Genomic DNA, 25,806 nt, shown 5'->3' with positions numbered 1-25,806 from the left:
ACAACAAACTGCTCTGAATATACTTCCTATGTGATACTAAAGAATCCTGTATTCTGACTTTTAGAGGTCAACCTTCTCTTCAAATACCCCCAATCATGTATGAAGATCCTGAAGTTAGTGGAAGGAATCGTTACAAATATTTTGCAAGGTAAGGAATGACCTGATTTGAAACAGAGTTCAGAAGCTTGCTTTTTTGAAGTTTAAAGTACACCTAAATGAATGCCATAGCCTTTAAAACAAACAAACAAAGCAACTCTGAAAAGATCAAACCATAAATAAGTCAAATAATTAATAAAACATATACAAAATTTTGTGAGCACACTCACTTCTAATTCTAACTTCTAATTACTGTCTTGTGTTGCAATTCCAATTGGAAGTGTAGCAAGACGTAAGCAGCAACTCAGTGAGCATAAGGCTCTCAGGAAACTTCTCTACAAGCAGCAAAGAATTCCAATCCCAAACACATTGAAATACCTGTTTGTAAATGTAGACTTCTCTGAAACATCAAAACTCAGGCTAATAAACTCATCAAGAGTAATTCTGGCAGAGTGAATTAACAGTCTTAGAGAAATTTTACATTTTTATCTTATGTGGCAACATACTATGTCTTTAAAAAAGAGTTCACATGCAGAACTGAATGCTGCCATAACCCAGGTACAATAGTAGGGTCCAATAGGTCAACTCTAATAGGGTTCACTCCTGATGGGAGCTTGATGGTAGGTTGACCTATCTATAACATTGACATGTAGTCTTTGGAGGAGGACAGGTAAAATATCTTGAGAAACTGGACTAGGTCACTTGCAAAAAGTCTCATGCAGAGCTTTTGTTATTTCAAAGTTTTTAGTTAATCTGGTTACTTTAGAAAAGGAAAATAAAGAATTGTATGTTAAGGGGGAATCAGAAATAAAGTATTCCTACCCAATCAGCAGTTCTTTATAAATTCCATTCAGTTTTGACTGCAAATACAAAGCATATCTCTTTTCTGAAAAGTGTATGTTTAAAAACATATTACAAAACACTGGTTTTCCACCTTTTCCAAATTGCAGACTTGTAATTTTTTCCAGTCATAATGTCTTTTAAGTCTCTCAGAGACTAAGCAAAATTGATATGGAACAGCAATGTGCAAACCATAGGAATTCCTAAGAAAGAGTTCTTAGTATGAATACTTTTCCTTTGTTCAGTCTTAGTGTAGATCATTGTACAACAAATACAATAGGCCTACTTCTTTAGTTTCTTCTAATGGACCATTTGCAAGTAGTCTACAGATGTCCAGGATCTCCATCCTGTTGAAAATCACTCAATTTAGTTTCCCTTATTATCTATGACTCCTCACTTCTAGCACAGCACAGATTACTGTAACTGCTCTAATGCCATAAGTGGACCAATATCAAAAGTTGAAGGGAAAAATCAAGTTTTTAGAATGAGAAAATACTTTTTTTTCCCCTTCTTTGTCAAAAGAATAGTACTTCTGTTGGTGAAGCATTAGCTGTTGCTCCTTAGCTGTGAAAAAATTCTTTAATATTCAGGCACAGCATGCAAGTACATAACTTGAGTTGGGGAAAATCAGTCCACTAATTTCAGTGAAGTTACACTGCAGTTTTTCTAAATTGTAATGATCTTTTGAGCCTCATAGCTGTTGTCTTACCTCTGTGTTCTCTCTTTTCAGACCTCTCATCCCTTCTAATAAGCTGCTTCCACCAAATGTTTGTTATGCAATGGAAATGTAAGTACTGACTTATGGAACGATACTGTTGTAATGTGTCACATCTCACCAGAAAATGATTGCTTAACTATTTAGCTGGTGATCAACAGTTTTCATAATGAACAACAGGAAAAACTCATTAAGAGGTAGAGTTTGTTCAGTGTTGAGAATTCCTGGAGAAACAGGTGACTGCATGGTTCAGAATTTGCTTGCAGTGGGTAAGTAGTGCTTTCTGGGTAGAAGAGGTGTGTGTCGTTTGTTATAAGGCCTGAAACAGAAAGCCAAGAGAAGCCAATACAGATGATTCTCCAATACAGCAATATAGTTGCAAATTCTTCTAACATTTTATTACAATGTCTGTGATAGTTGCAATCCATGAGCATCCGTGATATAATCTAATGTGGTAGCCTGATGCCCATTTTCAGTGGGAATCAAATTTTAAGGGAACATAAGCAGATTCAGTTTGTAGTAGGATCTATACTTGCACATGCTTAAGTCAGAATTGAGTTTAGTTTTGGAAATGTTGGAAAAGCAGATACATAAGTTAAATTGAAACAGTCCTTCATTTTATACTCAACTATTATTTTTTTGTGCCTATTAAAAGCAATACTTTATAATGGATACATAGGTAAGATTTGCATGTAAAAATTTAGGAGAGCTGAAGCAGGAAGATTTCTGGATTGCTTTCCTAAGGAGAGAGCTTTCAAAGGACTCAGTGTTGTCTTGTTCTGCTTTTACTAAAGATGATGGAGTTAACATCAATGAGAGCAATGATAAGATAAAACAGTACAACTGAATATCTTACCTTTAAGTTAGTGTTGCATTTCTGATTTGTTTTCTCCTTTTAAATGAATGTGACAAATGTTCTTCCATATTGCATTTCTTTTCAGGATAGATCCCTTTATCCTTTCAGCTACAAGAGACAGCAAGATCTTTGGTCCCAAGTTACGAACTTTGGGCACACAGACAGATTACAGGGATGGTGAAGCCCAAACGGATCCCTATTCCCCTGAATATGTAGCTCCCAGTGGCTCAGTCCCTGAACTTCTGACTCTTGCTACTCTCACTTGGGGTGAGTTGTGAAATCAAAATAAATTATAACAATTACATGCCCCTTGTAGCAGGATATTCTCTTTTATTCAATGTCAGGTTTCAAGTCTATTGCTGGCTTTGGTAGACCAATGCTGTCTTCCCTTAGGGCACATTCTTTTAGCTATTTTTAAAATATGTGTGATATTTAACTGCTTAATAGTGCTATTCTGAGGCATTTCATAAAGAGTTTTAAGATCACTCAAGATTAAAAGGTTGTATGTTTTACTAGGAGCAATTTTGCATTTACCTGATGTTCCTCAGCTGTTCTGACATCAGAAAGAAAACCGTAAGAAGGCTGCCTCAGAATGCAGCTTGTGATCCTCATGTCCCAGTGTCTCACCTGCAATAGTGATAGATACTGGACATGCCAAAGAAAGTGTCCATTCTCAGAAGATGTCCTCCTTTCCAGACTGCAGTAAAGGAATGAAGAGCTAGTGTTAATGCCAGCTAAGCTATAGCAACTGTAGGTCCTACCTTTACTCATTCTGTAGAATTTCACTGGCCTTAGAAGTATTTACTTCTGATTATTAACTGCTCTGCATTGGTATAACATATGAGCATGTGCCCATGAAGCTCTCTAAAAGCTTAGTGTACTGTTGGATTCACGATTCTTCTAAAGAGCTGCTACTGCTTGTCCTTGTAAGGTCGGGGGCTACCAGCAGGACTAGCCGAGGTGGAGATGATTGAACGTGCCCGGGAGAAACGTGCGTGGGAAGCAACTCTTCCAGCCATGGACAACGCTGCACAAATTGCGAAGAGGAGGAAAATGATGGATGATATGGAGAGGAAGGAGTGGGCCTTTAGAGAACAGGAAATAGAAAAGTAGGAGTCCAGCTATACACTATTTCTTTTAATTATCACCCCAACAGAGAATAAACAACAAGGCTTAGGGGATTGGTCAGAGGGTGCACACCTTTGATTTCTGTGAAAAATCCCCTGATTTTCCGAAGAAATATTTTTGTTAAATTCAATATTAGAGACTGCTACCACAACAGTTTTTCACTTTTCAAAATGAAAGATTAAATATTAAATATGCAGTATGAACTATCTATAAAGCAGTGGTATGTGGGATTTGATGACGACAGGATTGCACAGAACACTGCAAAGTGCTTTAACTCATACCTGGCCTTTCTTTACCTTGCAGGTTGCAGGAGATTCGACTGAGAGTCTTAAAGAAGCTGCTGCTGAGGCAACAGGAGAAACAGAGTGAGCTGGATGCCAAGCGCTTGGACGACCACTGGCAAAATCATCAGAAGGCTAAAAAAGAGAAAATGAAAAAGATTCAGCATGACTTTGTACTGAGTAAGTCTGAAAACCAGGGAGAGAGCAGTACAAGACAGTTTTCAAACAAGCCCTTTCTATCTGTAGAAAGTTGCAGTCTTTACTGAAGATGAAACAGTTCGCAGCCACAATATAGATACGCATGGCCAGCATTTGTTCTGGTCAAACAGCTTATATTTTGTATTACCCAGCAAGAGCCTTTGTGAATTTCTGAAGATGAGGCTTTTTAGAATTCCTTGTATGAAGAAACTTCTTATATTTGTGTTTTCTTTCTAGTGCTCAGGAAACTGATAGCTAAGAGGAAGAATGTGATGGGGAAACTGGAGAGACGAGATATCATCAAAGAGTATACTGACTTTGCATCACAAACATATGCTCCTTTATCTAGGATTGGTTATTTCCCAGACAACCATTCTGAACGCTTTGTTGTAAAAAACTTCTATCTTAGCACTTTTGCAGGTAAGGCATTTCAGAACATTTAGTTTTTATGAAGTATTTATTAAAAATTTTGACGAAACTGAAAATTCTTTTTCCATCGCTTCATTAGTTAGTCATTCTTTGTGTCTCTTAGGACTGTGTGAACTGGAAGCAGCTCTCCCACATTCTGTCACCCAGGCTAGGATTAAAGCTCCAAAGCCTAAGCACACTACTACTAAGACTGGATTTGTTAAAAGATCAGCAAGACTAGAGGTGGAGCTGGCACTGGTTCACCAGGTATGGAGCCGCATCCAGCAGCAGACTGTCAGTTCCTCTCAGGTTTTAACTGTTCAGAAATGCTTTTGGGAAAATATACATTTAAGCTTTCTTCCAATTTGCTGTGCTAAATTTGTATTTTCTATAAGACAACTTGAAGGACGGCATATCAGACATTCAGACTGTTTCAGGCATGACCAGCACTGCTCTGGAACACAGTCTGTCAGTACTCTGTCTCCCAAACATCTGTGCTTCTGTCCAGACTTGTAGAAAACAAGTACAGCTGCTTCTGTATCCCTACAGATCAAGTATTTGGACTGGAACATACTATGTCAGTTAAAAATTTGTCTCCCTTTTCTCCCATGCACTTATGGTAGGCCTGCTTGTTGCACTGTCAAACTACTAATAAATAAGGAAATTGAATCTGGAGTCATATTCAAAAATTCTTTGCATATTTAAAATGTACATTCTAAGTGCCTATTGTAAAAACACCTGCAGCAAAAAATTATTAAAATGACCCCACTCATGAAATTGGATCAGAATAGGGGCCGCATATCACTGTTGTTCCCTAACAACAGTATCTGATTTGCAAACATGACCACAGTGTTTTGCATATCTTAATTTATCACAACTGTTCATGCAAATAAGGTGCCCATATATGCAATTAACCACTGAGGAAAGAAGTGCCTCATTTGCATCTACAATCACAATATTTGTAAATTGCATGTATTTTTAAGTGTGCTCTTTATGATCCTGTTGAGGGTTACCTTTCTTTAAAATCAAGCCTATTCTTGCTCGACGATGCATCTCTGAAAAATACTAATTTCATTTGTAAAGCTGGGCAACTTTCACTTACACTTTCTTTAGTAAAGAAGTATTTCCTAATTGGAAATTATGTGTATAGCTTTCTTGTTTTAGTGTAATGTAGTAATACTCAATACAGACAGTGACTTTCTGCTAATGAATTTTAAATTTAAATCTTGTTCTGAAAACACAATATTATTCCAAATTCCACTGGATCTTTTGAAAGATGAAGCATTGCATCTGATTGTTTTTCAGAAGGGAACTTTTCAAGGAAAATACTGAGTGCTACAGGAAGTGTTCAAGAACTAAGGACATTGGTTCGCTAAAGATTTAGAGAAGATGACACAGCACTATCGAAGGGCTCTAAGTTTGGGTGTTTTTCATGTAGAATCAAAGCAGTGACTATATATAATCATGGTCATGACATTTGTGGCAGCTCTCACAGGCAGCAGAACGTTAGCCTGAGCTTTCAGGGCTGAAATCCAATTACAACAATTGTGTTTTGTTTGTTCAAAATACTTTTCATGGTTTGAAAGACCACAGTGGAGTGCCTAAACTGTGGTTACTGATAAGAAGTATGCCCTAATGCTGGCTGTTTACATAATAATGTCTCCTCAAAGAAAAATTGATAGCCAAAGAGAATGAAATGCTGAACACAAAAGCGGACAACACTGGGTATTTTCTTCTGTAATCAATCATTTGGTTGATATAAATCATACCTTGATTTATGCCTTTAACTGAGGGGCTAGTATAACAAATACTCATTTCACCTCCACAAAAAGGAAAAACGTATGTTCTTTTAAAATTGCAAAACATTTCCTTTGCTGATGAAGATAACAAATCCACCATGCAACATTTAACTACCAATTTTAGATGTACAGAAGTAGTCACCAAACTGGTCAATTCAGAGATGCAGAAGGTAGTGACACTGCTGAAGACCAGACTGCCTCAGCCATTGTTAGATTTAAACAGATTTTCTGCTCAGAGCAACAAGAAAAGAAACTGTTTTATCATAACAGTCAGCTTACAGGTCTGCAAGTGTTACTGCCCTTATTAGCTCTTTAGCTCTGTGGTTATGCTACTGATTGCTTCTCTGGGTGGAGTCTTTTGCTTCTCAAGTTTGGCAGCTGTGCACGTTCTGGTTTAGCAGAGCCTCTTTGACAGGTCTACCTCATAAGCTACTGGTGCTGTCGAGAAGCAGGCAGTAAAGGCTGCAGAGTACTTGACTTAACAGAATTTACCACTTGAGAGGACAGCTGCCTGACCACTTGGCGCAAGCAGTCCCAATCCTGCCAACAACCTCCTCTGGCACAAAAAGTGTGAAAGGCAATTAGAGATCATCTCAGAAGGGCTGTGTTGCTTTGCATTATTTCTATAGCCAAGCAGCTAGACCAGTTATCTCTTCAAAAGCCTCTTTTGGGTACTGTCCTAGCACTCGATCTAGACATTTTCTCCCATAATCCTGGAAATGAAGCAGAACTCTAGGAAATTCAGAGTGCACGGTCATCTGGCTTTGGAACGAGCTTCTTTTATTTTCCCTGGCTAATCTGTGGAAGAAGGTAGCAAACAGAGGAGGAATGCTAGACCTTAGCATCAGAAGAAATCATTTTAATACAGGAAATTTCCAAGGCTCGCTTCTCTGGTGAAGTAAGTGGCAAGATGGCCTAGTCCTCCTCGTTGTTTACCTCATGGTTTACCATACTGAGAGTTTCCCTGAGGTTAGAGGCTGTAAAAAGGGACAAGAGAGGATCCAGAGAACTACAAAAAGGATTTGTGTCCTCTTGAGAATAACAGCTTCTTCCAGACTTGAAACTAATCAAAAAAGAAGTGATTTTGGAGGAGTGTCCTGAATCATTTTTGCAGGAGTATTAACGTATGCTCAGTATTCTTTGAGTAGTTCTCGTTTTAGAGAACATGGCAGAAACAGGGGTGACTTGGGATTTACAGTAAAAACAATGAGCTGTATCTTAAGCCAGATCTTTAAAAGGACAAGGAAAGCCAGTTCTTAGCCAGCACAGATTACAGTGATTAAAGCAGTATAAGTGAGCCATTATATAGACAGCCTTAAGTGAAAATCCAAGGCATTAATTTAGTTGAAGAAAGAGATAGCGTACTGATACAGCAAATTACTAGGAAAGAAAAGCAGCTAGGGAACTGAATACATCAAGGAACAGAGGAGCGAGTAGAAGAAATCCCAGTGCAGAGCAATACGTGGGTTCAAGCCAACCCTCTGATGCTCTGGTGACTCAAGGTGGGGATGAAGTGTCAGGTGTTTTCAAAGTGCTGGATCCAGATGATGTCAGAACAAATAATGTCTCACCTCAGCATTAAGTGCAACTCTCATCACGTCTATGTTCTTCATCCCGTTGCTGGAAGGAGGCAGAGAAATAGGAGGGCCAAGAATATCTCTGAAGAAAATCTGTGCCAGCTTCAAAGGGGAGGAAAACCTGTTCAAGCAGTTACTGCATCAAGAACAGATCTCCAGCGCAGTGTTAGTTGGCTCATGCTCAGACAAGCTCTAGGAGCTATTATGTCAGTCTCGATCAGCCAAGATGCAGCAGCCGTGCTGCATTGCAAAGCAGGTACTCACTCTGTCCTTGGTGATCTCACTGTCCTCATTCATGGGCAGAAAGGAAGGGACACATGCCTGTATACTGTGTGCTATACATGAAAATATACACATTGTCCTGCGAAAAAGAAGATTAAAGAGAAGATAATGAAGAAATCTAAGGAAGTATTTCTTTGAATGGAGAGTTGGTTCTCAAGCCACTATCCTGTCAAGAGTCATGCTTCCATCAGAAGCCAGCAAAAAAAGCTAAAATGTATGGCCAAAAGCAGGGGTGCCATTTCCTCTTCACTGCTTTCACCATGAAAATGAAAGAGAGTTGGAAGATTTAGTTGGACCTTCACTGTCCAACCCTATCAGATTATACCATGGCTCTGAACCTGAAAAAAAATAACGTATTCTACCTCAGGAAAAAAAATAAATCAACACATGATTTGTAGGCAGTGCCATATGAAGCGTGTTCAGAAATTTAGCATCTTCATCCTTTGATAAGCTTTAAGAAAGTACTGTTCAGCGATTCTTCGGTTCTGGTCTCTTTATTTATAAAACGGTAATTTGTTAAGTTAGGTAGAAACTGTTAATGCAAAAAACATACTTTCTTCTTGTATGTCGAAGTCTTAAAATGACTTAAAACTTCAGGCTGGTGAAAGCAAATGGTAACCAGTTTTTAATTTGGAAAGATAACCAAGCAGGCACGAGCTTGTGCTGACATGAATACTTAACACCACTTCTGGGAAGTGCAGTTATTTCTTAAGTCTACTTTTATAAAAACTTCCTCTTGTCAGAAGTGCTCGTATATTTTCCTGCCTTTAAAAGTTGTAATTCTGGTTAACAAGAAGTTTTTTTTGAGGATAAGGTATTACTAGGAAACTTCTTATGAATGCAACATTGTATTAATAAACATAGGAGCCACTGTTTTGAAAATAATCACAATTACAAGTGCTTTTTTCTCTTACTTTTCCCCCATCATGCAAAACACCTTATAAATCATAGCAAGCAGTACTATAATCTTCATACCAGAGAGCTGTAAGGTCATTAAATACAAGAAACGGTTTGGAAAATCTCTTCACATTTTTCAGCTATAACCATTTCACGTGGCTTATAAGCAGTTTATAGGCTTTGATTCTTGCATTATTAACATGGTCCGTTTCAGAAGTTTTCAGTAATAAAGCATTTTACGCCCTCCACCTAGAAATCTCTGTCCTTTTCTGGAGCCATTAATAATCCTAGCTGTAAAGCTCAGCTCCAATATACAAGAGGAGTTTTATACAATGACTACTGTAGTTTCAAAACCTTATTAATTTTACAATTAAATTTAGTGCGAGCGCCATCAACTTTGTGTTGCTGGAGAAAGAAATTCAGCGTGAGATTTTTTTTCTTACATTTTTCTCCAGTTTTCATCCCCGCTGAAACACTGTAGTTGAGCATATCTTTCTAGTATGCCTTCTCTGTTAAAAATAAAGGAAAAAAAAAGAGAGAGAGAAAATAAACTATTCCCTGCTGGAATATGTTTGTCCTTTCTGTAATAAAGGCTACAGATCCAAGTGATGCTGCAGTAGGATTACATTTTTGAAGGAAGTTTAGATGCATGTACTCTTCCCTTTCTTCCTGCAAGCTGCAGTGAAATGTCCTACAGCAGCCAGGTGTTGCAATGCAGCTGGAGGAGATTATTTGATTATCTTGCTCTAAGTAGCTTGCAGCTGGCAGGACTTTGGCTCTGTAAGCACTTTGAAAATATCTTAAAGTGGCCGAAGTCTAGGTGGCAATTCCAGCTCCTTTGGCTGACAAGTTTTGTCATCTGCCACCAAACAGCTGCAAGCAGGATAAAATCTGCATTAAATGACTTGTGGATTTTCCCAGTAGAAGGAAAATCTCAGGCCAGTCAGCTTCCCTTTCTCCCTTAGTCCACTGATGCAGTTGCTCTGGATGCCACAGGGCAGAGAAGAGTTTCAAAGCATGTTCTGCAAGGAAGGAGTCCTGGATCATTTACTTCAACCCTGTGTGGTAACAGTATATCATACAAAGATACCTCACAGAGGAAGGAACACAAAGCTGTGACTTCCTTCGTGAAATCTCCTGACCCCACAACACTTTCAACCCACAAAAACAATCGTCACACCGATAGTTAAAGGCAAAAAGTTATAACCACTCTGTACTGATGTGCAAACTGCAATTACACTGTGATATTTCTGCCCATTTTTCACATTTTGAAAGTATCTTACCTCTACCATAGGAAAATGATTGATGTTTTTATTGTTGCATAAGGCAAGAATAACATACACCGCTAACTCTGCTTGCAGGTGGGTCAGTGTTTAATTGGTTCAATGAGAGCCCCATTTTAAAACGAAAAAACCCAACAACCTGCTTTTAAAAATGTATTATTTTAGTTCGTGTTAAATGAACAAGTAACGATCAAGTTAGTAGAACTTCTGGATTAATTTTAGGTGACTTGCCCTATGCAGTTATTTAGTTTTTCAACTGTTGTGCAAATGAGAAAATTGAAGGCAGAAGCCTGCAAAATGCAGATTACTTTCAACCCTCTGGAGTCAGTGTGATCAGGAGCAGTCAGCATCTGCAGGAGTGGCCTTGATGTCTTGTTCTATCTGGCCCAGTTCTGATTAAATTGTATGACTCTTCCAGGCACTATTGGAGAAGAAGAATAAAGTCGAAGAGCCAAAGAAGCCCCCTCGCTTCCTGGAAAAAATAGAAAAGCCTGTTCCTCGGCCCCCCACTCCAATTCTGGAAAAACCATCAGTTGTAAGTGGAATGATTGTAAACGATTGTAGCACTTCTTTTTTTTCCTGTTGATCCTTGATTGTTCCCTTCCTAGTTGTTAAAGGAATGCCCAGGGAAGGAAAGAAGTTAGTTTTATCTTTTTGTGTATCTGTATTTGTCTTAGAAATAGCCAGCCACCTTAAGACCCTCTCATTTGTGTATTCTTTAAGGATATTAATAACCAAAGAAATGAAAATCTCTTACATGATCTGTTGGCCAAATCCTTAAGTCAGCTTTATTTATAAAGAAATAAATTAGTAGGCATGTTGTCCCCTTGTTCTTTGAGAACAAAAAGGCGGAATCATGTACCTCTGCAAACATGGATTTATTCAGTGCCTTCCGTCCTTCTGATCTGACAACACTATCATAATCCAGCGAGCAATTAAGTTTAGTCCCATTGAAGTCAGCGAGACTTCGGGTGCTTAGCACTGCACACGCACTTCATTAATTTACTGGAGTGAAGCTCTAATCACTGTGTAGGACTCAGACTTTGATGAGCATGATCCGTTTAATTGACAGTTCACAGAAAATGATTCTTCTGCAGAGATCAGAACAGCAGTAAATGCATGTTGTGGTATATCGTAGGAAAACAAAAACAATTTTTAGGGGAGCTGCAACTTTTTCTTTCTTGAAATAATGTGTTTAAGAGGTGTTTGCCCCAGTGGATTGCTTTGTCTGCTTATTAACACTATTGTCATGATGCAGTAAGAATCAGACACAATTACTATTTAAACCTGTGAATTTAAGAGGGTTATACAACCATGAAAGCAAGAAAGAGAAAGTCTTATTAGATCATCCATGCCACTGTTGCGCAGTATGATGTCCTATGTTTTATACAGTCCATTTTAAGATGACTGAAACAACAACATCTCCTCGGGAAGAGCTTTTTACTAACAGCAAAAAGCATTTTTACTAACTCCTAAGTGTTAGGTATTGTACTGCAGTGGCAGATACCACTATTTGATACAGCAGTTTGGCAGATCTTTAAGCTACATGGACAAAAAACAGGAGGATTTATCCCCACACTTACAGTCATGCTTGAGGCTATTTACAGACCACAGTTTGTGTGTTTTTTTGTTGTTGCCGTTTTCTTTTGTTTTGAAAGAGTTCCAACACAGTAGAATTCCACCTAAGTTAAATCTGTCAACATTTGGTTTATTTTCAAATATCTTTGTAAGTGAATACATAAAAGAGTGTATCTCTGCAGTGAAGCTCCATCTGTAAAATCAGGGCAATTCAGCCACTGAAGAGCACCTCTGTATCGTCTTCCACCTTGCAGAATCCAAGTAAGGTTTCTCTTACCAGCTGGCTGTGAGGAGCACTAATAGCAAGGCTTTTCTCTGTCATTAGTGCATCTTTTCATGCCTTTTATGGATACAAGTCCCAGCTGCTAACTTCACCAGCCTCTTCCTGCTGGCGTTGAGGACCTCAAAAGGAAAGCATGCCAGAGTGGCAGGCTGGTGACGTGGACCACAAGGGGTATGAAAGAAAGTGGAGAGAACAGAGGCACTACTGCAGGCCACCTCAACCAGTCATTTTTCATAGAATCATTCAGGTTGGAAAAAACCTCTAAGATGACTTAGTCCAACCTTTAACCTAGTACTGACAAGTCCACCACTAAACCATGCTACTAAGTTCTATATCTACATGTTTCTTGAAGACCTCCAGGGATGTTGACTCTACCACTTCCCTGGGCAGCCCATTCCAATGCCATGCGACCCTTTCAGTAAAGAAATTTCTCCTAACATCTTACCTAAACCTTCCCTAGTGCAACTTGAAGCCATTTCCCCTTGTCTTATCACTTGGTGCTTGGGAGAAGAGTTTGATCCCCATCTTGTTACAACCTCCTTTAAGGTAATTGTAAAGTACAGTAAGGTCTCTCCTGAGCCTTCTTTTCTCCAAGTTAAACAAACAGCCCCAGCTCCCTCAGCTACTCCTTGTAAGACTTGTTCTCTAGACCCTTCACCAGCTTTGTTGCCCTTCTCTGGACACACTCCAGTACCTTGATGTCCTTCTTGTAATGAGGTGCTGCAAACTGAACACATATTCAAGGTGTGTCCCCACCAAAGCTGAATATAGAGGGACAGTCACTGCCCTAGACCTGCTGGCCACACTATTTTTGATACCAGCCAGGATGCTGTTGGCCTTCTTGACCACCTGAGCACACTGCTGGCTCATGTTCAGCTGGCTATCAACCAACACCCCCAGGTCCCTTTCTGCCGGGCACCTTTCCAGCCACTCTTCCCCCAGCCTGTAGCACTGCTTGGGGTTGTTGTGCCTCAAATGCAGGACCCAGCACTTGGCCTTCATGATCCTCATACAGTTGGCCTCGGCCCATGGGTCCAGCCTATGCAGATCCCTCTGCAGAGCCCTCCTCTATCATTTACATCACTGAACAATACAACTCCATGTACAGAAGATTGCACCCCACAAAAAGTTAGGCTAAATCTTGCAGTAATTTGCCTTACCTGTCCAGCATATGTGCCAGTCTCCACGTCCAGAATTCTGTCCTGAAGGGGTTGTGGGCCTCGCTTACCTCTGCTGCCAGGTGACATGGCGTAGTTCAGCTTTCTAACTGGACTTCATCCCTTCTTTCCAGAGAACAAGAACACCCAATATCATAAGGCAATCCTTTGGCTCGTTCTGCTTTGCTCCTCTTGGGTGGTGTTATGGAAAGGCAGGAATGTTTCCTTATGCTTTTGGAATACTTAATCTGCAACACCTAAGAAAAAACAGAAAAATTCAAGCCTACACCATTTCTCTCATCCCACACTCTTCCTGGCACTTCTAAAATAGCACATTTCAATTCAGACCTTACAGGCTTTTTATTAAAACAACAACAACAACCTCCTTTCATTTTTTAGATTTTTTTTTTTAATCCTTGCCAGGCAGCTGATGGACTTTCCTCTCCTGCTACTGTCAACTCAGCAAGACCCCCTCAGTAAGAAAAAATGCCAGTTGCTCCTCTATTTAAAATAAGCCCTTTTTTGTTTGTTTTTTTCTTATCATGTGGTCATGTTCTCTTTCTCACTACACTAAATCATTCCTCCAAGTTGGTATCAGTCACACAATGCTAGGCCAGTAAAATTCTCAAAGAGACCAATTGCAATATAATCTAATTTATTTTACTTCTAAACTATCACTTTCTGAGCCTTAAATTTACTGAGTTACTCTGATAAAGGTCACCACTGGCATAAATATCAGATGAAAAATGGTATATGTTGCCTTTTAATCCCCTTTTTTATGGTTAACAGCTCTCTTGCACCTCCTTAAATAATTCTTCTATTGTCTTGGTGTCTTGACCTGTAAATTCATGTAGTTGATGCTCATTTTGCCAACTCGGTCAAGTGACAAGTAGTACTTTCATTGTATACAGTCATTTTCTCCATCAATATCTCCTTACTGTTAGGTACTCCTCTAGTACCTTCTAAAATCTCGGATAGATTATATAGACTTGCTCCCCCACCTTTTACAAAACATGGAAGTATGTGTTACTCTGACTTACCTTCTTTTCCCTAGAAATTAGAAGGATAGCGTTCAGAAACAATTGAGAAATGGGATACAAATTTGACTCTTTGATATTTAGGTGGGTGATTCATAGAACTCTCAATCTCTGAAAGAATAATTAATTATTGTGTGGTTATTTGTTTTGTTTTGGCAGGAGGAAGAGGAAATAGAACTGGCAGTGATCTGTCTGCAGAAGTTGCTCCGAGGGAGGGCTATTCAGAACTTGGTATTTTGTGTCTCTTTGTTGATGTCTGTCTGCAGAATGGTGGTGGGAATGACTGAAGGTGTGTTTGCAGTCTTTATTCCCCAGAACTAATCAAGGGTAATGAGGCTTATGCAGCATATCCTCCCATATGTCCTCTGAAGTCCTTCAAGGCTGAAATCGTTGCTCTCTAGCCCAAATTTGTTACAGTTCCTACACACCTGTGAGTGTCTCCCTGTTCCTGCCATCCCCTACACTCAGATGTTTCATTAGATGCTTCACAGTAGAATTAATCAAATAGCAAATTCTAGACTAGATCTGGACTGTGAGTACATTTTGCCTTAATTATGCTTATTAATTAAGATCCCAGGCGCATAAAACTTCTCACATGCCAGCAGGACAGCTTGTATTTCCCACCATCTTCACAGCTACCTGTGATGGTGAGCTGATAATTCTTGGGTGAGAAACAGTTGACACATACCACCACGATTTCCAGCAAGTGCAGGACACATTGTTCTGCTTCCAGTGGAGGAGAATTGTGCCTAAGTAAAAATTAACTGAGTAGCCATGCCTCTTGGGTTTTACATTCAGCAAGCCTGTCACTTTTGATCAGACCAGTGCAGAGGGTTGGGTTTTCAAGCCTGCTGCTGCTTTCTGGCTCATTGATACTCTCTCTTGCACTAATTGTTTAATGCCTGTGAAGTGTTCCCATGTGGGACCCTGACCTGAGCTTTAGTAAACAATGCAATACCGTGGAAGTGGCTCGAGGTGGAGTTTAAGCTTCCCAAGACTTCTCCAGTTCTGCAGTGATCTGTGAGAAGGATGCTCGAGTCAAGGCTGTTGACTTCCACAAGGTTTTTGAGAGTCATGAAATGTCCCATCATTTTTAGGAATTTCCTAAAACATAAACCTGTAGTAGAGACAAAGGCAGTTTAAACAACCTCCCCATCAACTTACTGCCTTGAACTGTTGCTGGAACAGAACACAGGTCAGAGACCATTAGACATTGAAACAGGGGATGTCTAGCTTAAGCCTGAGGAAAAGGGGCAGTGCTCACACTGGGAAGGTTTCACACTGAGGTTGGTACAACAGGATATCCAGAAGGCTATTTACCTGTTCTCTTGATATTGGTTTTGCTGTTTGGCATCCCAGCAGTCTGAATTCTGGGTGAGTCCAACCAGAACAACAACAACAACAATAAAAATCTTTTGTGATAGTGTAGCAGGGCGTCATCTATACCTCATGGCAGAAAGTCACAGCTTTCATCTTCCATGCAGCAAGCATTTAGTCAAGCTTTACCCCACGGCTGCAGGGTGGGTTTTGGGAATAGCTGGCCCCACAGCCTGGAGGCTGAGAGGCAACCCCACGGCTCTCTGCAGCTCCCTGAGGAGGGGCAGCACAGAGGAGGTGCCAGCCTCTGCTCCTGTCACCGACGATGGGATGCTGGCAAAACGTGTTGAATATATTCTCCATTTAATCTGCCTGGTTGCTTACCTTTATTTAAAAGATGTTTGAAGAGAAGGAGAAGCGGATGGAACTGATCCAAGAGCTGCGCACCACTCACGCGCTCCATGAAGACGGACAGCTGCTTCTGAAAGCAGAGGAGCAGACGATACGGGCCTTACAGCAACAGCGTGACTTGCAAATGCACGAGGTTGGCACATAAAACGGGGAGGCTGATTCCCCACGCTCCTCTAATGGGGTACTCTTTGCTTGCAGCAGCACCAGCGCTTTCACATTTAATTCCTTTATGTTTTATGTTATCCACAGTACAGAAAGCACTCCAAGTAACTCAAATACTTTGCTTGCACAGACCAAACACTGAACACCTGAGGGGCTAAAAATGTTTCTGAGATTCCCCAGAGCCTGCAGAGCAGCTCTGAGCAGACTGAGGCGCCCTGACCGCAGCTGCTGCCCAGGCTGTACTTGTTTATTTATATTTACAGGGCCCTGAACAAACTGCGCTGTCAGATGAACCTCAGTTTACCCCCATTTCAGCCTGTTTGTTGCAGTAACCTGGCATCGCAGTACATGCTTGTCACTTGCACCTGTCAGATGTTTTACTGAATGTGTGTTTCTGCTGTGTCATTCCCCTGTTCTTTTTCTACCTTGGCACACCTTCAGGCTCTTCCTCAGGCAGAAAGCATCACAGGAGAAACCAATGTTGGTTTAGTTTGTAAGTCTGGTAGGGACTGAGACTTCCAGGACCTTATCAGTGGTGTTATAGTGGTGTACTTGCCACTATTCTGGAACGCAGGGAAATTCTGGGCCCCATCCTCTACCAAGAATCTTGTGAGAGTCGGGGACACAAATTCTTATCCTATTTCCTTGGAGGGTAGTGGATTTCCAGAGCAAAATGAATCAAATGGCAGCTGCTGGTCTGGAATGCATCATAAGGAAATTTTGTCCAGACTTGAATGCATCTCAGATATGCAGTATCTCCCACATTTGTGCAGGTTTACTTATTGTTTTTACCACTCTTTTGGTGTTTCACTGACCAGATGTGAAGCAATTCTGCAGGTTGTGTATTATGATAACAGCATCTACTCGCCCCTGGCCTGGCTGAGATGATGTCCAATTGCTGCTTCCTGCTGGGTGGACAGCAACAAAATTTCTCCACGGATCTCAGTGAAAATGGAGTGGGGCGACTGTGGTTTGCTCTTTATCATGTCTAGATGTTCCCTCATACATAGGGAGCCCAGGTGTAGAATTCAAGAATACAGGATTAATCTGCTGAGAAAATAAGAAAAAAAAAATCCTTAGGCATTAGGAAGTTGAAATTGCTCCCTCCCTTCTGGAAGCACAGGGAAGAGTAAAGGAGAGGCAGTTCAGACATCATAACACCATTCACAGGGAAGGGGAGAGAGCAAATGGTAGAGATGCTGACCTCTGATCTCAAAATTTCCTTCTGGGAGAGCCACTATCCCCCTCTGCTGGTATCTAACTCCTCTGCTCTCACTTTTTATTTTTTTTAAGGAACAAACAAACAAACAACAACAACAACATTCTGAATGCACACAATCCAAGGCTCAAATCTAAATATTTTGAACTATAAAACTCTGGAATGCATGTGCAGCAGTTTTCTATGTGTGCGCCTATTTTAGAGTCACTGATGTTCCACAGTTCTTTAGTTCTTGTTGGTCACCGGTTTCTCAGTTTTTTTGTCATTTCTAATATAAAAAGGGGCATTTTTCAAGAAATATTTTCTGCACAAGGAAGACTAAAATTCCAGATAGAATAGGGAAAGATAAATGTTGCTAAGCTGAAGTATAGCAAAATCCTAAAACAGGACAGTTTCTGGGTTGTTTTCCTTCATTTCAATCAGGTTTTAGATACAGCACTTTAAGCAATAAAGAGGAAGAAGCAGGTTAGTTCCTTGGTATCTGTCCTTGTGAGGGGATGCAGCGACTGCATTGCTGTCCTCCAGAGATAACGAACGTACCGTAGATCCTGTCATTTTCTGGAATGCAGTCACTGATACCAAACCCATAAAGCATGAATAAGGTGTGAATGGCACAGCAATGCCAAACACTTGGACTCTGGTCTCAGTTCTGTCACAGTTCTGGTCTCAGTTCTGTCACAGACTTGCTTATTTTCCATTACCTGGAATTTTGAGTACTCGTTTGCACATCTACAAACTCAATATAATTACTGTTGCTTTGAATTTTTTAGCATTTAGTACTTAACTTGTACGGTTTTAGGTAATAACTCAATATCTGAATCAGCAGGGTCTCTCAATTCCTGTGTTACCTCAGCAAGTTATATCTCTTTGGTTGCATCATCAATGTCCAACCAAAAATGTACCATTTCACTGAGGTGGCTTTGAACTGTCACAAACATCTTGAATCTTCAAAATAGCATAAAAATATGTCTGTACTCAAAATTGTGCAGTTTTCTAAACCTTTACTCAAACTCCAGAGTCATAAGAATTGAGGCTTTACTTTCCAGATGCTAGAAACTGTATTTGCCACTTAGGATCCTATTTTTCTGTTCTGGTCTAGCTAAGCTTAGCACGGAAGGATGAAGGATATGTGGTTGAAATAATTTCACTGTCACTTTTGTACCTCCCCTTTCTTGGTCTGGGAAGTGGAGCAGTTCCCCAGTAACAAAAAGATGGCCTAAAAGATGGTGACTATTCTGATTATACCCACAGGCAAAAAAGCAGCTCATAATAGTAGGAATACAGTGCATCTAGTGTTTTATCTCCTCCCACTCACTCGAGGGAGGCAGCTGCTTGTCCCAGTGCGACAGGAGCAGGCCTCTCCCCACACTGGCCAATTTTTGGCCCTTTTATGCTAGCAGAGGCTGTACGCAGGAACATTACATTATGCAGAATCCAAGCCTGTGCATGTAAAACAAGAATGCAAAGCTCCCCACGGTTGGTGTGAGGGGATGTTGCAGAGCTGTTTCACATGCCTGTGGCAGCCCTGGGACTCGGAGAAACATTCCTGAGGTTTGTAACACAATTCTTTGCATTTTTTTTTTTAAAGCTGTCATCAGTGGAAAGCCGCTTGGCCCAGGAAGAAGGAAGGGCACTGGCAAACATGTTTGATTTCCTGTCCAAAGAGCTGTTGAGGCTGCAGGAAGAGCGGAGGATCCATGCTTTTGTCATGCTGGCTGAGAGGCAGAGGCGGATGCGGGAGGCAGAAGAGAGCGGACGCCGTCAAGTGGAAGAGAGGCGTCGGCAGGAGGAAGATGAGATTTTCAGACAGGCAAGAGAAAGAGACTGGTGGGACAGCAGGCAGCCTGTGGGAACTGCCTGCTGCTTGGGGGAAGGGCTGGATGGAAGGGAAGTGCTTCACTGATGTACCTAACTCATCTTTAGGGTCAGTGTTTTGTCACAACTTGGCCTGTCCAGGAGAGCTGTTGGGTGCTCTCCCAGGAGAGGTGCCTTTAAACAAGATTTTGGAAAGATTTTGCCCTGCAGAAATGGACTGCAACAACAACGGGTGCCACAAGATGAATTGTTTTGAAGCAATGAGAATGGAAAGCATAACTGAAGTCCAGAACTTAGTCCTGAGATTACCCCATTCCATAACTGCTGAATAGTCCTGCTCCTACTCCCCAGCTCCTGGCTGCATGAAGCCTATTTCTCCCAGCTGAAAAGAATGAGTGGGAGCCTAATTGACTAAACCAATAATTTTCAAACTTTGTGGGAGGAGGTTAATACCAGGAGAGCCTGAAATCACATTTATTTTTCTTTTAATTGTGTCTTTTCCTCTTTTCTGTTTCTCTGAGTGGCAATCAAGGTGGGTCAAAATGCAATAAGCTTAGGCCCTTAACACTAGCAGAAGGAAAAGATCTATTTCTAGAATCTCTGCTCTACATCCATTGTAAGGAAACAAGTAATTTCACCTTGGTTTTATTCATGCTACTTTATCTGGCTTGATGAGTGCTTTTTCCTCCAGCTTAAATGAAAGATGATTAATTTACTGAAGCCAATAATGACAATTGTTATTTGGCAGCTGTTGTTCAGGAGGCCATGAGAACCAAAGAAGCAACAGCTATAGGATTCATAGAGTTAACCTGCTGCAGAAGAATTGTAGCTGCAGATAAGTTTGGTATCTCACACTGGTTCCTTCCTGAACTTGTTTCTGAGTTTGTTCTCAGATAGAATAATTAGAGAAGAGGATTTTACACAAGTTATTCTTCACGGAAAGCACCTCTGAAACCAAACCGCAGGCTGGTCTGCCTGAAATTAAGAGCATCTGGTGAAAACCTGTTGTTCTTATTTCTCCAGAAATCTGGTTCTATCCTCTTAGCAAAGCAGTAGGCAGTAAGAATAACACCTTGGTGTTTGTTCCAGGTGGTGAAGGTGCAGCAGAGCACTATTGACTCCTACTTGGAAGACATTATCCTGAGTACCATGGAGAACACAGCTGAAGAACAAGCCAGGGAAGAGATTCAGAGAATGGCCGTAGAAATCAATGACATTGCTTATGAAATGGAAAGTTGGTATGTTCTTAAAAGACACACTGGAGGCCACTTGTAGCAGTGTAGAGCCTGCCTAACTGTCTGCACCTGTGGTTACATGTATAATTTAAGACCCAGGAAGGGTAGAGCAATGCTGTTCATGACCACCTCTTTAGTGTGACTGCTGTATGGGAACCACACCATTACTATCTGGTACACACGTATAAATCCATCAGAGCTTTATTCCTATACAGCATGTGCCAGAATCCCTTTGCAAATCTCTTGTGGGATCTGTGAATCACCCTTTTTAGACTTCTCCATGCCAATGTGATGCTGTGACTGAGCTTTAAGTGAATCTGGGAACTGCCTAAAGCAATACCCCATTCATACTGGTCTTTTCATTTATTTACAGTACTACAGAAAATCAGTTTGAAAGAGATGCTAAAGATACAGCTGTACAGCAGTCTCAGTCTGGGGTGGCTGTTCTTTAAGAAACTGCCAATTTCCATGGGGGTCAGTCATATTGATGGCTGCCTGACAAAGCGCTCTGGGTAGAGTAACTTGTTGAGAACACCACAGTCTTGTGTTTGGCTGGGGCATCGGCAGTGAATACTTTTTAGGACCTGCCAAACCTCCAATTCAGTTTCTATGCTCTTTTTTTTGGAACAGAGCCATAAAAATCCCAATGACACAGTGACTCTCCTATGGTACAGCAGCTGTGTATTTTGTAACCAGATGAATACAACCAGAATGTCGAAATCCTTGGGGAGAATGAAGCGTAGATAATGCATGCAGCCCTTGGGCCAATTGGGAACCCACCAAACACTGGCATGGAAAAGAACATGGGGACCAGCCAAATGCAAAGTCACAAAAGGGAAGAATTTAGCAAACTCAGCAAAGGGCCAAAAACTAAATTGTGAAAGACCCAAATCCTTGGAGCTACGTGTGTGTCTAACTCAGTTTGTCATCTGTGAGAGCTGGGCTCCTAAATACCTTGGAGGATGAGGAGTCTAGGGTGATCTTACCCCCAGAAATACTGCTTCCCCGATGCAGTATTGAACATATTGGCAGGGCAGTGCAGAGGACAGTAGTCACACTGCCATCGCAGTGCACCAGTTTAGAGGATAAACAGAGACTCAGCTGACAATTACTGCCATGACAATGCACTCTCTTGGAAATGGTGAGAATATTTACAAGGGAGTTGTGTGTTTGCAGAGGTAATCTGGAAAGCAAGTTATAAAATACTAATATCACTCTATGCGTCTGTCCTTTAGTCGAACTCACCTACAGTCAGAAGAGATTGTAGCAGAGCTGGTTTATGCTTTCCTGATCCCGGAGATTGAGAAAACCTCTCTCAGAGAAAAAGGTAAGGAGTCCAGTTTTATGCTGTTCCTCAACTGCTTCACCCTCCTCACTTCAGCTCACTGAAAGGAAAAATGCAGTGCCGAGGGTTACCGCAGTTCTCTGAGATGCATCTTTTGCACTTTGCAGTTAGAAAGTTAAGCCCTCTGATCCTTTTTCACCAATTTCTCATGGGCTTTAGTCTTTTAAAATGATGGCCTGAATTCAGATCTGATGCAATTTGATGCAACTGCAACAATAAAAGTACATGTGTTGAAAAAAATCCATTGTACCTCCAAAAAACAAACTGAAAAAAGTCTGTAAGTGCGGCATGGTTGTGAATTGTCTATAATATGGCAATTTGTAAAATCTGTAGAATTCTTTACCAAGCAGATTACTTAAATACATTCCATCTGTGAAAGGAAGATTACATGATTTCCCATGCTTTTTCCCCCCAGTTGGTTGAGAACTAGAATCAAAAATAAGGTTTTAGGGTTGACTATAGCGTTATCAAGCTTTAAGGAGATAATTTTGCAATTTTAAAGGATATTTCTGTTTAGTCAAAATGGAATAGTACCTGTCAAAATAGAGAGGGGAAGACACTGGAAACCTGTGTATTACATCGAGGATTGTGAATGGATGGCTGTTTTTAACTCAGAGGCCTCCTCTGACCTGCATACTCAGAAGACTATGACTAAACCAGTCCAAGTGGATATAACTTAAGAAAAGCAGTTGTATCACTGCAGCGTCTGAAGTGGTCCTTGCCTTATTATACTTCTCTGACTTGAGAACAAAGGCACTCACTCTATTGCTTTTTCTTTTCTTTCTTTTTTTTTTATTTTTTTTCATTTTTAATGAAAATACAAATCATGCAAACGCATTTTGTCATCTATGAATTGTACAAACCTCTTTCTTCCTGGTTTGTGTATCTATCACAACAGCAGTATCTATCCAGCAGCTGGCAATTCTGTGTAAGCTTAAATCAGCTCTTTTCTGCTCAGCCTTGCTTCTGCAAGCCTACCAAAGCAGGATGATGTAATTTTAGTCAATGAAGCCTGCAGCTCAGGTACTAACACACACAGGTTAGCCTGCCTCAGAAAGGAGAGCAGGCTACCCAGAGCTGGCCTATGATTCTGGACGTACAGAGCTACCATCAAGGAAGGGAATACATACTAAGCTTAAATAAAACAGCAGCTGATGGACAAAGCACCTCCCAAGCTGCAGAGGGAAAAAAAAAATGTTCAAAATATGAGACAGCTAGAGTGGATCTGCCTGGAAAGGAGAGCTAGACGCAGGCAAAATTAAAATGGAGCCTAAAAGAAGAGCAAGAGCAATAGGTGATAAAAGTACAAGAGCTCCTTCAAACGTGTGCAGGTGAAATTTGCCACAATACTCTTGTGACAGAAGCCATCACAAGAGCTTGCTGAATTATACCAAATGTATTCTCTGATGAACAGGCCCTGCCATAAATCTCCTGCACAGTGAGACCTTCGGAGGAGCAGAAGCAGTAACTATTCCATACAAATCCAAAGGGAATATTATCAAAGAATGTCATTAGATCTCATGAGCACATCAATGTACTGCATTTCTGTGGCAGCTTTTAAAGCTTTCCCCGTAGTGAGCCAGATTATTCATTATGAACCTGTGTGTTTTATCAAGCTGGCACATTCCTGAGCGCACACCTTCCTTGGAACTAGCAGGGAGTGATCTGAGAGCACAGTTGTCTGGCCTGCCAGAGGAGCAAGTCTATTTGTGTAACAAAGATCTGAGGGCCTCCAAGCTCAGTCTTTGCCTATGCTTTAGCTTTCCCTTAACCATCACTGTTTTGCTGTTACCTAGACTCTTCTCCTCTCCTTTCCCCTCTCTTTCTCCTGTTCCAATGCATAAAAGTAGGAATTACCCAATATTGGCTCATCAATATTAGATTGGCTGAAAAACATAAAACGCAGTAAACAACAATCCTACAGTAGCAAAAGGGAGATGATAAGGCAGGTGGCTTAATCAATCTGTACTGCCTCCAGGTCTCACTTGAACTCTTTCTCAGTGCAGGCAAAATCATAACACAGGAGAGAGCAGATTTCAGCTGCAGTCTTCTAGAAACCTGCTGCAATTAATGGACACTGGAAGAAGTTAATTTAAAGCCTGATAACCTGAGCAGTTATGCCCTAAGCTGGAAAGGGAAACACTTGCACAATGCTTTACACTGGTGGTGGGGGAGAGCTCATCTTCAAAGTGAAATGCAAAGTTGGCTGCTGCTATTAGGTGGCAGTAGAACGCTTTCAGCCAAAGTTAGCAGGGCGTGATTTTTTTCCTGAAATAGGCTTTTCCGTAGCTGCAGAAGGGCTAAGAGCTACCCCTCCCATCGCCCCTAGGGAGAACGCTTTGCAGTACATTTCCAAGTAAAAGCCTTACCTCTTTTTACGCACAGTGAGGCAGTCCCAGAGAAAGCACATCTACGCTGCCCATCAGATAATCCACAGAAGCACAGAAGAGTTATTGGCTGAGCCGGCACTACAGCAGGAGACGTCTGCCAGCAGGATAGAGGGAGATCCTCCAGCTGGGACAGGTGGTGGTCTGAGCCCTTCTGATGGGCCAGACAAGGATGGCACAGCCTCCTAGAGACAGATGAGCAAGGTGAGTCTCCTTTCCCTTCTGTGACCTGAGCTCAGAGCATGGTGAAAGAGAGGGAAGCGCATTATATTTGCTTTTTTTTACAGGGCATCCAGAATGCAAAAGCACCTCTCTCTCCTTTGGGCTGTCCCTCCTGCTGCCCACCAGCAATATTCTCCTGGAACCACGCTCTGTACATTTCAATGTGGCAGCCCCAGTCCAAGCCCAGCTCCACAACCAGCTCTGGACCTCATAAGCTAATTTTCCTCCTCTAATTACTAAGAGAAGCTTGAGTGAGAGACCAGTGTTAGCGCTCCTTGTTTGTCTTCCTGCCACAGGCCAACAGAGATCTGCACCTGAGCTTTTGATGGTATTTCCTTTTATCAATCATGTGAAATGAAAAAAATATTCCAGCAGTGGGAAATTTTGCATTGAGACCGAACAGGGAGTCTTTTCTCAAGCCTGTCCCACTGATTTCCTTAGTGGAGTAAAGCAAAGAGTGGCTTGCTGTGTGAGCACCACTATTAATAAGCATTGTGGCTGAATGAAAACCGTCCTTGACAAGCTACTAATGGGGGTCAGGGCTTGCATCATCCTCTCACATAGATCCTCACATAAAGAAAAGGTGCTCCTGCCCTCCGTAGAGTGGTTCCTGCCAACCAGGCAGTGTCTGTCACTAATAACCAAAGCCAGGTGACAGCAGAATGACACTGGGGCTGGTGTACCTTGGTGAAGGACCCATTAGCCAGCTCTTACGGCTTCTTCAAAGATTTTGCTCTTTGGGCTGACCTCTTTTTTGCTTTTTTGAGAACAATTCTGGAAAGAATCTGATTTCTTAGAGCCGCCTTAGTCACTCTGCCTTTCCGTCTCCAGGGGGCTGTGCAGAGAGGATGCTGGCTTTGCCTTGTTTGCAAGCACGGGGGTGCTCCAGCTCAGGATGTCAGAAACCAGCAGGCTGCAGACAAGCGCAGTGCATCTGATCAGAGAGCTGTCAGGGGCTTGCTCAGCTCTCAAACAGTCACCTGTCAGAACTCCTCAGGTCTGTGGGTTTAGCATCTCAAAGGTACATTTACACCAATACCAGCATCAGACGCGCCAGTTTTTGGAGGGGCAGGCGTAGCCACGGCTAAACACCCAAAATGCTTACTCACTGGTGCTCTGGCTACAACTCCTGCAATAAATAGCAGCGTTAGCTCTCAATGCTAATGTGATAATGGGCTGATATCTGTGTCCTTCCATCATTTCCCTGAAACCGATAGCCCTGTATTCCACTGAGCTGTACATGAGAACTGGGGAGAGGAAGCAGAGCTGCTCCATGAA

General features: G+C 41.4%; 1 protein-coding gene across 1 annotated transcript in view; it reads left to right on the top strand.

Moving 5' to 3' along the window:
• Positions 1-24,631, top strand: part of MAATS1 (MYCBP associated and testis expressed 1) — a 30,083-nt gene extending 5,452 nt beyond the window's left edge. The window contains exons 4-18 of the mRNA XM_032204433.1: positions 65-148; positions 1,667-1,723; positions 2,593-2,774; positions 3,439-3,616; positions 3,939-4,096; positions 4,352-4,534; positions 4,647-4,789; positions 10,779-10,895; positions 14,575-14,646; positions 16,130-16,276; positions 19,113-19,334; positions 20,429-20,577; positions 21,810-21,901; positions 24,305-24,510; positions 24,594-24,631. Of these exons, the coding sequence (XP_032060324.1) occupies positions 65-148; positions 1,667-1,723; positions 2,593-2,774; positions 3,439-3,616; positions 3,939-4,096; positions 4,352-4,534; positions 4,647-4,789; positions 10,779-10,895; positions 14,575-14,646; positions 16,130-16,276; positions 19,113-19,334; positions 20,429-20,577; positions 21,810-21,901; positions 24,305-24,495 (1,975 nt within the window). The 3' untranslated portion in view covers positions 24,496-24,510; positions 24,594-24,631. The remainder of the gene's footprint in view (positions 1-64; positions 149-1,666; positions 1,724-2,592; positions 2,775-3,438; positions 3,617-3,938; positions 4,097-4,351; positions 4,535-4,646; positions 4,790-10,778; positions 10,896-14,574; positions 14,647-16,129; positions 16,277-19,112; positions 19,335-20,428; positions 20,578-21,809; positions 21,902-24,304; positions 24,511-24,593) is intronic.
• The last annotated feature ends 1,175 nt before the right edge of the window (positions 24,632-25,806 follow it).

The sequence above is a fragment of the Aythya fuligula genome, chromosome 1 (assembly GCF_009819795.1).
Source record: "Aythya fuligula isolate bAytFul2 chromosome 1, bAytFul2.pri, whole genome shotgun sequence".
Taxonomy (NCBI): domain Eukaryota; kingdom Metazoa; phylum Chordata; class Aves; order Anseriformes; family Anatidae; genus Aythya; species Aythya fuligula.
The sequence above is the reverse complement of the archived record's forward strand: the minus strand, read 5'-3'. Positions and strand labels throughout refer to the sequence as shown.